The sequence below is a fragment of the Entamoeba invadens genome (assembly GCF_000330505.1).
Source record: "Entamoeba invadens IP1 unplaced genomic scaffold scaff_1105074726705, whole genome shotgun sequence".
NCBI classification, from domain to species: Eukaryota; Evosea; order Mastigamoebida; family Endamoebidae; genus Entamoeba; species Entamoeba invadens.
The window spans coordinates 172327-185875 of record NW_004440440.1 but is presented as its reverse complement, the minus strand read 5'-3'; the positions used below and the strand labels follow the sequence as shown (position 1 = coordinate 185875).

The 13549-nt window shown below is 32.9% G+C and overlaps 6 protein-coding genes across 6 annotated transcripts; 4 read left to right on the top strand and 2 right to left on the bottom strand.

Moving 5' to 3' along the window:
* Nucleotides 1–1023: 1023 nt before the first annotated feature.
* EIN_268340 (myosin light chain kinase, putative) lies at nt 1024–2076 on the bottom strand (the record flags this gene model as incomplete). Its single annotated transcript, XM_004257811.1, has 1 exon — nt 1024–2076. One exon carries the CDS (start codon nt 2074–2076, stop codon nt 1024–1026), a length of 1053 nt encoding a protein of 350 aa, XP_004257859.1.
* A 3510-nt stretch (nt 2077–5586) lies between these two features.
* Nucleotides 5587–6393, top strand: EIN_268330 (hypothetical protein; the record flags this gene model as incomplete). Its single annotated transcript, XM_004257810.1, has 1 exon — nt 5587–6393. One exon carries the CDS (start codon nt 5587–5589, stop codon nt 6391–6393), a length of 807 nt encoding a protein of 268 aa, XP_004257858.1.
* A 598-nt stretch (nt 6394–6991) lies between these two features.
* Nucleotides 6992–7561, top strand: EIN_268320 (ADP-ribosylation factor, putative; the record flags this gene model as incomplete). The annotated part of the gene is made up of 1 exon (XM_004257809.1): nt 6992–7561. The coding sequence occupies one exon, from the start codon at nt 6992–6994 to the stop codon at nt 7559–7561; it is 570 nt and encodes a 189-aa protein (XP_004257857.1).
* A 98-nt stretch (nt 7562–7659) lies between these two features.
* Nucleotides 7660–9554, bottom strand: EIN_268310 (hypothetical protein; the record flags this gene model as incomplete). Its single annotated transcript, XM_004257808.1, has 2 exons — nt 7660–7896; nt 7965–9554. The coding sequence occupies 2 exons, from the start codon at nt 9552–9554 to the stop codon at nt 7660–7662; spliced, it is 1827 nt and encodes a 608-aa protein (XP_004257856.1).
* Nucleotides 9555–10030: 476 nt separating this feature from the next.
* EIN_268300 (hypothetical protein) lies at nt 10031–11773 on the top strand (the record flags this gene model as incomplete). Its single annotated transcript, XM_004257807.1, has 1 exon — nt 10031–11773. One exon carries the CDS (start codon nt 10031–10033, stop codon nt 11771–11773), a length of 1743 nt encoding a protein of 580 aa, XP_004257855.1.
* A 95-nt stretch (nt 11774–11868) lies between these two features.
* EIN_268290 (hypothetical protein) lies at nt 11869–13527 on the top strand (the record flags this gene model as incomplete). The annotated part of the gene is made up of 4 exons (XM_004257806.1): nt 11869–12241; nt 12315–13182; nt 13224–13353; nt 13468–13527. The coding sequence occupies 4 exons, from the start codon at nt 11869–11871 to the stop codon at nt 13525–13527; spliced, it is 1431 nt and encodes a 476-aa protein (XP_004257854.1).
* Nucleotides 13528–13549: the final 22 nt, after the last annotated feature.

Below are 13549 nucleotides of genomic sequence, written 5' to 3'. Positions count from 1 at the left end.
AAGGCGGTCTTTATTGGTTTCACGTTGTTCTAATTTTGGTTCAGTGGTTGAACTAATTATATTTTCATTTGTTTTTTAAAACTTTACAAAAACAAAACCAATTCCTAATATCCCGTTTTTTCTATCTAAGTATTTTAGAAATACTAAAAAAGTGTTCGAATTTAATAATTATTTGATTCGACTTTTATTAAAACAACACAACTTCATATTAAACACCCATTGTAATTGGTTTATTATTTCAAGTCAATAAAATGCATGAGTTTTAAAACTGAATTGGGTTCATTATTTCTTTTTCATAAGAAAACAATTTTCTAATTCAATATGTTTAAACTTATTTTTACAAAGGCAGAATCAAAACTTCATAACAAGTGAAGTGAAGAAAAATAATCAAAATCAATAAACCACACCAAAAGCAATAATAACTTATGATGTTAATTACTAAATGTGAATTGTTTTATATATTTAAACGGCAACCAAAATTTTTTGAATTGTTATTAAAGATGATTGTAATTTAATTATTTATTTGTATTTTGAATATTAAAGAAATGAAGCCACCAATGAATTATGAAAAACTTCACTCTTTATTTTTAATTTTTAACTTGAATCTTTCAAAAGAATATAAAATGCAAAGCAAATATGTGTTCACTTATTATCAGTTTATATAAATAATTAAATGTTTAACTTAATTATTAACTATAAAAAAATAAGTTTAACAGTTGAGAAGAATAATTAATTGGTCTTTTCAAACGCTAATTGAATAACCGTTGATATTGGATAAAATCAATAACGAACAAAAATATTGGAAGTGGTAATTGAGTGTAATATCTGAAATAAAAATTGAATTAGTTTTATAAAATAAACCAAATTTATTAAACGTCTCAACAATGAAACTATTAAAACTATAGATAAACAAAAGCTTCATTAAAAACTATTATTGTAATTCTATATAATGATAAAAAAACTACTATAATATTTTAATTATAATTAAAACTCGAAAAAACTATTAATTATAACACAAATAAATTACATGGTTGGTCTGTCTATATAAATGGACTTGTCCTCTTCCAACGCACTTATCCCACTTTTCATTTCAATAAGAAGTGGCTGAAAATAGGGATTTGTGTATACCGAGTGACCGCACAACCATGGGTGTGTGAGTACTCCTTCGATATTAAGTCTATTTTCTATATTTGCACTCAGACACTTCCTAATGAAGTTTTTGCACTCTTCACTGACGCGGTCCCATTCACTTTCATCAAAGTTGATGTCCCCTTCGATCATTTGTTGTACGTTTTCCATGATCGAGTCTCCATCAAAAGGGTAATACCCACACATCGAAACAAATAATGTTACTCCGAAACTGAAAATATCACACAAATGGGTGTATTGACTCATCTTAAGTAATATTTCTGGTGGCGCATAATTAAACGTGCCGCACGGAGTTTTAAGGACGTCCCCAACAAACTTCTTTGCAAGACCAAAGTCGACCAAGTTGACATTTAAAGAGGACGAGTCCATCAACAGAATGTTTTCCGGCTTAATGTCTCTATCACAGATGCCATTGGAGTGCAAGTAGTATATTGCAGATGCCACTTGATACATCACCCATTGCGCTTGTTGTTCCGTTAAGACTTGATGTGTAATTCTCTCGTACAAATTGCCTCCTTTTGCGTATTTCAAAACTTCGTAAATTGAGTCTCCGTCTTCAAAGATGTCGTAGACCTTCAGAATGTACTTGTGAATACAACACTTCGCAAATCCTATTTCGCGCTTTAAAGTCTGCAACTGCGTTGTGTTGACTAGAGACTTGTCAATCACTTTAAGTGCAACAACTTCCTCAGAAGCTTTGTGGAGCGCCTTATAGACAACACTAAACCCACCTCTACCAACTATTTGAAGTAACACAAACTGTTTCTGTATCTCCGTGTATGAAGTGATCTCCGGCGAGCCATTCACTTTATCGTGTTGTGTGTCGCAACTTGAGTCCATTTCATCGTCATCGATATGTCCATCGATGACGGCGTGGATGTCTTTGGTATTCATTTGAGGAACAACGGGATACAGAACTGTCGACATATGAATTATAAAGTTAATTGAAGAGATCATTTTACGAGCAAAATATTGGCTCTTTCTATTTTGTTGAAATTCTACTTCATTGAGAAGAATTCATTTTTAAAATAAATAACAATTTTTTACAACGGAAGTTTGGGGTTTCAAACAAAAGTCACTCCCGTGTCACTTCTTCAACTTTGTCTCTTTTACAGTAAGAGAAACAGACATTTCTTGCATTCCACGAATTGTGGAAAGACTATTTTGACTTTTCTATTTTGGAAAAATGTCGACGAAAGTTCAGTCTTTTTCCATTGGTGGAGTCTTCGACTTAATCAAGGGGTTCGATTATTTTTTTACACTCCTAAAAATATATTTCAATAAGGATTATTAAAGCAAATTATTGGGAAAATCATATACAAATAGCAATTTTTATCATTTGGTTGCTTTTTACCTCGTTAATTGTTGTTTATTAGTATTTATGAATTAAACTATAATTATTTTATACTACAGTATTATTATTTGTCTTGAGTGGTGCAAGAAATATACTAATGCTGTATTTGTTGATGTGATAAACTAATAACAAAATTCATTACAAAATTGATGTATTTTTGTAAGAATAATCGAAATCATTAGCGATAAAATAATAGTTATTATAAAAATAGTATAAAGTAATTAAAAAAATATAGGATATCCGTTTTTTAAAACAAAAGAAAAACAGTAATAAATTGTGCAAATAATCGGGCAGGATACAACAAGATAGTAATAATAAATCAAAATGTAGTTTTCATATTTTTATTATACATAATAATATAATTTATTTATAAAAGTATCCTATTTAAAACTAAACACTTATAATTTAAAAATTAATAAAAATTATATAAAAAATGAAATTGTTTATTTAATAAAGAAATAATAAATTTTTTTGAAATAGAGTTTCATCAATTTATATATGTTTGAAAGATAATTAAGAGATTAATTCATTGCACTTCCTTATCAACTATATTAAATAATATATAATTTACAAATTAAATTTATTGTAATTTGATTTGTAAATTATAATAAATAACAAGCGGCTCTATTTTACAGTTTTTATAACTACTTCTCAATTTGGAAAGGAAATGAACTTTACAATATAAACTTTATTAATAATCAGCTTGAAATAATTGGGTATTACAAGTTTTTAAATGGATTTGTGTGTTAAATTAATATGATGATACAATGAATTATCTTTATTATTGTATTTAATATACATAAATATAAAAAGTGTTTCAAAGTTAATTTAAACTTTTGGCTATACAAACTGGAGAAAATATAATTTAGTGTCATAACTGAACGTTAAAGTGAAGATTGGATTTTATTAAAACTCAAATTATAATGTAGTCAATAAATAAATAAACTAAATAAAAAAGGTATGTCCTTTTATATATTCAATAAAAGAATACATTTGTTTAAATTACTTATGTACAATCTTCTTTCTTTTTATTATAAAATTGTAAACAGAATAGAAATATGTTCATTAAATCATGTAATAAATAATCATAATAATTATCCAATGCTTTGTCACTCAAGTTCATAGAGAAGTGTTTATAAACGTTTAAGGTTTGTTTTGGAACAAAATATATTTTATTATATTACTTTTTTATTACTATAAAATGTTATATTTTACTTTATACAATTTTAATAAAACGGTTTGTTTATTACATAAATAACACTAAAAAGTTGTTACAAATTGAAACAATGTTGTTGTGTTTTGTATTTTTACTCAAAATAACTAAAAGATTGGCTCTATAATTTTTTTTTTGAAACCAAAAAATTATTTAAGACTTCTTTTTTAAAAAAATAATTCAAAATTAGAATTATATTAATAAAACAATTGGTTTGTAAAATCGTGTATTAAATACATTAGTATTTTTTATATAATAAATAATATCATTTTTTGTTTATTCATATATAAATAAGTTATTTAAAATTCAAATACCACTTTACTAATATTTATTATAATAAATGGCACAATTTTTTATATTAATTATTATTTTTAAATACTTGACTTGTTTTTTATAGTACAGTACATTTCCCGAAATTCCTGTATATATTCGCCATAATTTATTTAAACAAAACGATGGAATTTATGGCAGTCAAAATTACAAGTTCGAGTTAGTTTTGAGATTGAAATCATAAAAATTTAAAAATACAAATAAAAAACTGTCATTTTCCCGATCAATTGCGCAGAAATGAAACATTTTATACATATTGTTAACTTATCCCAAAAAAGTTTAATTTATGTGATTTTTTGAATTGCGAAAATAACCAATCAGAACAGCGGTGTAATTGTCAAGAAAACAGGATTCTTTTTAAATGCCGAAAATCCCGTTTTAATGCGGAACATTACCAATACAATTCATCATTGATTGAAGATCTCGAAAAAAAGCCGAAGAATTCCAGATGAAAAAGATTCGAAAAAAAACACCAAACAGCGACTATTTTTGGCTTTGTTGTTGAAAAAAGCTTCTCAGAAAGTTCATTTTGGAAAAAATAAAAAGTCGAATGGGGAAGTGCTTGTTCAATGGCGGATGCCGCAAAATGGTCGAATAGTCCAGAAAAAAACAGTAATTTGGCGTTTTTCCTCGGATTTTGCCAAGTAAAAATAAACAGCGTTTTTCTGTATTTTTCACTTTTCAATTTTTTTCTTTGAAAAAAGCACCGAATCCAAAAAACTAATAGAAATAGCTTAAAAAACTATATCATAACCATCCCTGAAATGGAAATGGAATGCGAAACGGAAGTCTTGCAGAAAAACAAAAGCACTCATTTAAAGCGCTTTTGATCTTCTTTTCTCACTTCACCCAACAATGAACACCATCCACATTTTCAACCCAATCGTCATAAGACCAAACGTGTTGATAAATTACGATGTCAATTTATACGCCGACGACTGTATTGTCCCTCCACGCTCCACTCAACCAGACCCCTTTGAGCGTGGAGACTCGTGTTTTGCGGATCAATGCATCTTTGACAGCATGAGTGAGGACGAAAGCTCAGACCAAGATAACTTTGCTTGGAAATATTAAACCTGTAATTGTATCTGTTTTTTTCGCTTTAAGTTATGTCTCCTTTTACCATTTCAATCTTATTCTCTCAATCAATTCTCATTAAAGTGTATCCTTATTTTCATCATAATTCAAAACGACTACAAAAACAATAGTTAAAACATAATTGTATCGATTTATGTTTTGTAGTTAATAAATGGTACTTTTATTATATTACTATAGTTTCAAACCAAAAGAAATCCAACTTATACTTAAAATTGTAGCTGTTGTAAAAAAAGTTGTTTTTTGTTGTTTAAAAATAAAATCTGTTATATTTAATACAATAATAATAAAATTAAATTATAATCTAGTTTAATAAAAAGATCTTAAAAAGTGACGATAAAATGATTGAACTGGTATATACGATGATGATTTGAACTCAATCACTCATTCTGTCAATCTTGTTATTCCGACCGGAACTAGAAAATTTCATATAAAAGGGGCGAAGATGTCTGTGTTGACCGACTTGAAACGAAAAGCATACGAGACATACACAAAAAGTGTCGACCTCCTCAAACCAACGTTGACCGAATCACAGTTTATTGAGAAAGGAGTCTTGACGCCAGAGGAGTTTGTCCGAGCGGGAGACTTTCTTGTTGACAAGTACCGCACTTGGCAATGGGTTGGTTCCGCTGACTGTAAGAAGACTGTGGATTACCTGCCCGCCAACAAACAATTTTTGATCACTCGGGACATCCGCTGTGCTATTCGCGCACAGGGAGGACCTGTTGCTAAGACAGAAGTTTGTACGATTGATGGAGAGGAGTTTGAGGTACCTTTAGAAGAAAAACCAGAAGAGGTTTGTGAGGAGGATTCGGATGAGATAGTTGATGCTGATGACATCGTAGACGCAGACGAAATCTCCGACGAGAAAGACACAACAATTGCAACCGAAGAAATTAAGACGACGAGGACTTACGACATTTCAATCATTTACTCGCACTTTGATAGAACCCCAAAAGTGTGGTTACTTGGATACGACGAAGACCATAAACCACTCAGCGAAACACAAATGTTCGAAGATTTAAGCGCAACACACGCAGGTCAAACAGCAACAACTGACACCCATCCATTTTTGGAGATCAAGGAAATCTATATCCATCCATGTAGACATGCACAAGTCATGAAGAAAAGAGTCGACGAGATGGTGAAGGAAGGAAAGAATCCAAGAGTCGACTTGTATCTCATGATCTTTTTGAAATTCTTAACAACAGTCATTCCCACTATGGAATATGATTATGGAAGAGACTTCTAATCAGATCGTTTTTAGTTCTTTTTGATAGTATTTTTTTATTAAACAACAAGTAAATTTATAACACGCGATTATGATTTACAATATATTAATAAAATAATAATAGTTTTTACTTGATTGTATTTAAAAATTCTTTAATAATATATCTTAATCGATATACTATTACGAGTTATATAAAACCCCAAGAATTAGTGTTTTGAAAACAAAAAAAAATTTATTCGTTCATATTTTATATTTGTAAAATAATTATTGTATAACTATAACAAATTATAAAAAACTAGTTTCAAAAAAATTTGAATAGTTTGAAATAATTGAAACACAATTAAAAATAATTTAAAAAAAGAAACCCTACCTGGACAATCCCGAAAAAATAGATGCTTATTATACTATATTAACTGTGATATTTTAATAACTAATAATATAGAAAATGATCGGGACTTCTTTTCTATCTCACATTGAAAGAACTTAACTTTTCTATGCGAAAACAACTCTACTTGGTACCATTTATATATAAAACTATGTATATAACCAAAAAATGTTATATATAAATAATAATTTATAAAAAGAAAGACAATCCCAAGAGAAACGCATTGAACAAGAGATGGAAATGGATTCAAAACAAGAAAAAGGAACTGGAAAAGAGAGAATGGGGAGCTGGTTGAGCAAATTACTTGGGAAGAAAGACATGAGAATTCTGATGGTTGGGCTTGACGCTGCCGGGAAGACATCGATCTTGTACAAACTGAAGTTAGGAGAGATTGTGACGACCATCCCAACTATTGGATTCAATGTCGAGACAGTTGATTACAAGAACATCTCATTCACTGTGTGGGATGTGGGAGGACAAGATAAGATTCGACCTCTTTGGAGACATTATTATCAGAATACTCAAGCCATCATCTTTGTAGTTGATTCCAATGATAGAGATCGTATCTCTGAAGCTAAAGAAGAACTGATGAAAATGTTGAATGAAGACGAGATGAGAAATGCTGTATTACTTGTCTTTGCTAACAAACATGATCTTCCTCAAGCTATGAGCATCTCAGAAGTCACAGAAAAACTCGGCCTTCAAACTATCAAGAACAGAAAGTGGTACTGCCAAACATCTTGCGCTACAAACGGCGACGGGCTCTATGAAGGTCTTGACTGGCTTGCTGACACTCTCAAGTGATTTCTGTCACATCAATTTTTTATTAAATTCCGGTTCCTCCTTTTCTCCCGTTTTCTTCATCTTTTGTGGGAAACTCTAAAAATAAGTTATAAATATACTCAATTCCAGTTCGTATAGTCTGATGGCTCTATCAACATCACATTCCCACCAACAAAAGAAATGACAATTTGACATGGCGTGTTTGGTGAAACGTCCATTTGAAACACATCGGTGTTGTACCCCTTCATCATGCTTTGGACAGAGTAATTCGATAAATAGTTAAAGACTGATAAGTCTTTAGTTTTCAAATACATAATCCTGTCCTTTGTAAGTACAACTACATATTCACCATCGCACTATTTCTTAATACGTTCGGTATGAAACATTCTTTAATAATCAAATAGAATAAATAGAATACACAAACAGAAAACTTCGCTGTGATCACACAACTGTCAGACTCCCAATTCGACTCAATATCCCAATTGTCTATTTTGTACGTTGTAATTCGTTTGGTCTCCACTACCAACAACACTCCGTTGTGATAATCAAATGATATCGGGTCTTCGGCTATCTCTTTGTGCTCAGTACCCGCCTCAAATACACCTTTCACTGATATCGAAGCCAATATCGGACCAAGGTACTTGGTATACAAAATCGGACTCTCTTGTTTCTGTACTAACACTTGCCTCCCTCGCGAACAGTCAACTTCATACACTTCTCCGTTTTGTGTGCCAACTCCAATCAACGAACAATTTTCCTCACACCCACATATTGAAGTGACATAATTCTTGTTGTCCACATCTGCAAAAAATGGTGTTATAACGTGAGTGTGTGTCTTGAGATGCGCAACTCTAACATCCGTCCCCGATGTGAACACCCCATACAAATTATTTGCAGTCAAAAAACAGGACAAATTACCACTGACAATATTCCCAACATCTCCAAATGGTTCAGGCTTAGGTGTTTTCGTCTTGAGGAGTGACGCGTGATAGACATGCCCCAACGAATCAATACCGTAGACGTCTCTTGTAGCCGAGAGCGCCAACTTCATGATCGTTGTGTCTTTAGACATTTTCACTGATTTGAATTTCATCTGTGTTTGTTTGATCGTCGACAGTCTTCTTTTGGAATTGATATCTGGGATTTTTGCTTGGCGGATGGCTTTGTCAATATAACTCATTGCCATTGGGTATGGGTTGTTGGCGAGCATCACCACGCGAGGATTTCCAAATGGAAAGATCCTGAATGTATCCAGACATGTATCGCTATTCAAATCAAAGTAATACACATATTTGAGTGTGGCAAGTAAAACGGTGCTTCCATTGCACATGGCTTCTTTAACTTCTTGATCATCCTTTGTGTCTAACAGCCGGAGTGATGGGATGTCCTTGATGTATATCAACACTTTCCCACTGACAAACACAAAGCAACCAGTCGGAGTTATTTTCAGTCCAGTTGGGGTGATAGGAGCGACAACAAATGTGTCCAATTTCTCTTCAACGTATTTTCTCTTCAATAGATATGACGTGTTGTTCAGCTCCATTGCGTAAAACGTGTTATTACTATCGATGATGTATAACATCATTTTACTCTCGTCGAACTTTGAGAAGAGTATTGGAGCATCAATAAGGTGGACATTACATATCAGTTTCATGGAAGGGTACTCGAGAAACACGACATTTCCGGTGGTATCAGAGAATGTTATCATATCGGTACAGAATGTGGCGTCTGTGAATGTTCTTTTGACTCCGCCGATTGCAATGGGGTTATCCAAAAACCCAAGGTACTTCATAACGCCATCCTCTAAATCGTATAACTCCAATCCATCTTTGGAAAGGGCACAAATGTGCGCGCCATTACAGGTGATCGTGTTTTCATAACGGAGAACAATGTTTGTGGAGAGATCCAGTTCACATGTTATTACATTTTTGAATGGGTCAGCAACCATCGCGCTCGTTTCGCCTAGAAATAAAAAGTATGTGTCGGTCAGTTGATAGACTTTATTGACATCCATTACTTCTGGAATTTGTAGTTCAACTATTGGATTGTCACTTTACTTTACAAAATAATGTATTAAAGTTATTAATATATTTTATAATATGTTTAATTTTTTTTTCTCTTTTTATCACTTAATGTATTAGTAATTTATTATATTATTATAGTATAATATCTATTTTATTATTTTTAATTTTTTAATAGTAGTTTTTGATTGGTTTTTGAAAAAAAAACATGGTAATAGAATAATTAAATAATAGTTAAAATTATAATATAATTTTTTTGGTGTGTTTGAAATTCTATTAATTAAAACGTGAGCTTTATTTTTTATTTTTTGTATAATTTAAAGTAATAATAAACTAATACATTTTGTATTAATTAACTAATAATTTATTAATTATAATAATTAATAAAAAATAACTACATATAGTAATTGGCAGACTGAAATTAGTTTTTGTTGTAAATGGTTTAGTGTTAACTTAACTCGAAAATGAAATGCTCACAACCAGATACGCAGTTTTAATTCGTTACAATAACAACTATAAACTTCCCGGTGATCCAATAGAAGAGGTCAAAGACATTAATTTGGAGCGTGTCTCTCGATGTTTAAACCACAATTTGAACCCTGAAGAATCTATAGGCGTAGTCTTGACTCAGTTTTGTGAGCCAACAAAGCAGTGGTTAGCGTCTCAGGGTATAACCATGACATGGGGTGACGGGTCTGTCTTTTGTGAAGTGTTAGAAAAGTATGGTTATCCAGTGCAACACGCGGACGACCTTGCCAAATTAGAACGAATACGAACTGCCTTAAAGAAAGCCGAGGAAGATGTTAAAATGCCACAAATTATAACACCGGAGGAAGTTATCTTATGTAGTGATGAAATTCCAATTTTAATGTATTTAACTATTCTTAAAAGTATCATAGAGAAAGCACAAGAAGGACTTAACAAAGAAAGTCCATCAAGTCTTCCAAATACAATAGAACAGAACGATAAAAAAATAATTGATCAAAAAGTCTCAAAGATACCTCTCGACTTTTTAAACGCAAAATGTGAAGCAACAAAAGCGGCTGAAAAACTCGAGAATTCCGTGGTGTTCGAACTCAGTCGAAAAACAGACGTCCGTGTTCAGAGAATGCAAAAAAAGTCGATTTCATCAGAATTTGATAAGAGAAAGAGTATCTCAAATTCGCCATCCCCGTCACCATCGCCTCGAACTCCACAAATAGAAAAAACAGTGACGTCACCAGAACTGAACCATCGACCTCAAACAGACCGACTCACTTCATTGGACATTCAAACCACTTTCTCGGTGATGAAAGAAGAGGACTTTAATGTGAGAAAGCAATCAACTTCTTCAGTGGATCACTTAGAAACTGTAAAGGAACAAATCCAAACGCCACCACTGAATGAAAAAGTTACAGAGACGCGGAGTGATGAGAGTGAAAACAGTTCACAAACACAAAGTGAAACATCTGATAACAAAGAACCACCACAAAACACGTTGAAACCGGAGAAAACACTGAACGATAAGAATAAACCAATTTTACCATCACAAGACGTAACGAAAACGCCATCCCCCATTACTGTCTTGCAAACACAGAAGTTGTCACGAACACCGAAAATAAAGAGCGCAATCGACGCACTCAAACTAAAGGAAAAAACGAGTCCAACATATGTCGCAAAGGAAATATATTGTCATCATAGTATATACCAGTTTGGAACATCAATTGATCCAGAGGACTTTGGGGGGTCACAACGGTTTGTCCAGGTTGCGTCGTGGATAGGTAAAAAGAATTGTGTGAAGCTTGCAAAGTTTAATACATATGACAATTGCTCATTTGAGAATCTAATGAAGAACAAGAGTGGGTTGGTCGTACTTTTTCAAGTAGAGGGATGCATCTTTGGGGCATATGAAAGTGTCCAAGTCACTGTGGAAGGAGTCAAAGAAGACTTTCAGTGTTTTGTGTTCTCGTTACTGAACCCGACGAACACCATTCAGAGGTACCTTCCTCTCAATTTCAAAAAGGTGACGTGGACATTCAAAGATGACAACATTGAGGAATTGTTATTTAAGATTAGTGGCTTTATAGAGATCAAAAGAGGGTATTGTGAGGTATCAAATGACTTCAAATTTTATTATAGAGATCGGTCCCTCAAAGGAGGGATTGTCTTCTGTGATTGTACATCTCCAGAGACATGTGAACTTCAGAGTGTTGCGATATACCAATTTTATTAATTCATTGTTTTATAATGTTTTTAGTAACTTTGTTATATCTAATAGTTAGAAATGAATCAACTATTAAGAAATTAAACTAAAAAAGAATAGAAGAAATGGACATCTTTGAATCGTCGAAGATCCCACTGATCATCTTGTGGGTGATTCTGTTCATTCTCCAAATTGGGATATTCATCGTCTCTGTTATATCATTCACAATGCTTAGCGATGATATCGGAAATATGGCAGAGTACCAATCGGTCTTTATTAGATTCCCATCATCGTACTTCATTCCAACGTTGGAAATAGCAATGCCGTACCAGAAGAATGACGCAGATAGTAACTGCCTCTCATCATTTGAGGCTCCACTTGCATTCATGTCAATGAGTTTATTGAACTTCATGCACCTTGTTGGGATATATTACTACGGAAAGTATAAACCTGACGAACAACCCAAAGCGTCGGATTATAGTTTTGATTGTGACGACTGTTTGTCTGTTTATTACTATAATTGTATAACTATTAAACTAGTATAATAACTCTCAATGATACTCACAAGAAGACAAACAGTTTGTGAAGGAAGGATGTGATAAAAAGGTGTACTGGTGTGATGAGTATAACCATTCACAAGCCACAAGTACTATTGGGCCACTTGTACAATACTTATTATGTGGGTCAACTTCGAAATGTACAACCCCAGTGAAACACAGTTTGAAGTATAGAACCCCTAATCTCGAGCCAAAAGAAATCGACGTCCAAGGCGTTAGTGCGATGAATTCAACCCTTCTTGTGGATGAAGCCAAACGATTTATGACGATATACCACCAACCCTTGTTACTCACATTCGATGACTTTATGGATAGAACGTATGTAAATTTGAAAGAAAGAGATGGCTGTGAAAATCACACCATTCCATGCATTGACGACCTCTTCACGGAATGTTGCTATCAAGACACACCAATTCGAACGTACGATGGTAATTATCACCGACCTAATGTACTCATCTCGACGGGAAGATTAAAAAGTGTCATTGTTGTTGGGTGGGACGACGACTACCCGATCCCAAGAAGTGACGAGAAAGGCGCTTTCATAGTAAGAGACGAAGGTGCGTCGACCGGGCATTCATTACAATATTACAGCGACTCAAATAGCACCCAAGTCATATTCTCAGCAGAAGACTTTACTAATTGTCACAACGAACATGCATTCGTCCACTGGAATGCCGAAACTAACTTGACGTATAACGTGGACAACTACTTGAAGTACTTGTACAAATTGCCAAATGGTATTACTGAGAAAACTGCAAGTGAGTGTCGAGTCACATTCACTTCAGTGACAGAGAGAGACAACCAAGGACTGATGGACGTCAACGTAGTAGCTTTTTGTGGTAAAGAATCGTTTAAGTACAAAATCAATAAGGTGACCGACTCGTTTGTTTTCTTCTTATTTTTGAAGAAGAAATGACATGAAGACTCATAGAAGAAGTGTTCTACAAACCCGTCGATGAGAGTCTCAAAAGCGAATGTGGATTTTATGCGATAGGATATAATGTGATTCAAAATTATTTCAATAACCACTACGACACGTCAGAGAACCCAGTTGTTTGTTTCTTAACAGTCAAGTCTCAAGAATTATATATTGAAAGCGGTATAATACATTAATAGTTCTTCTTTTAATAAGTATAGAATAGAAAGAGATGAAGTGTAACATACTAGGGATTTTCATTTATCCATTTGAAGTGGCCAGATAACAAGAAGGACCTTAAGCGTAAATAAGTGAAGTCAATTTGAAAGTATT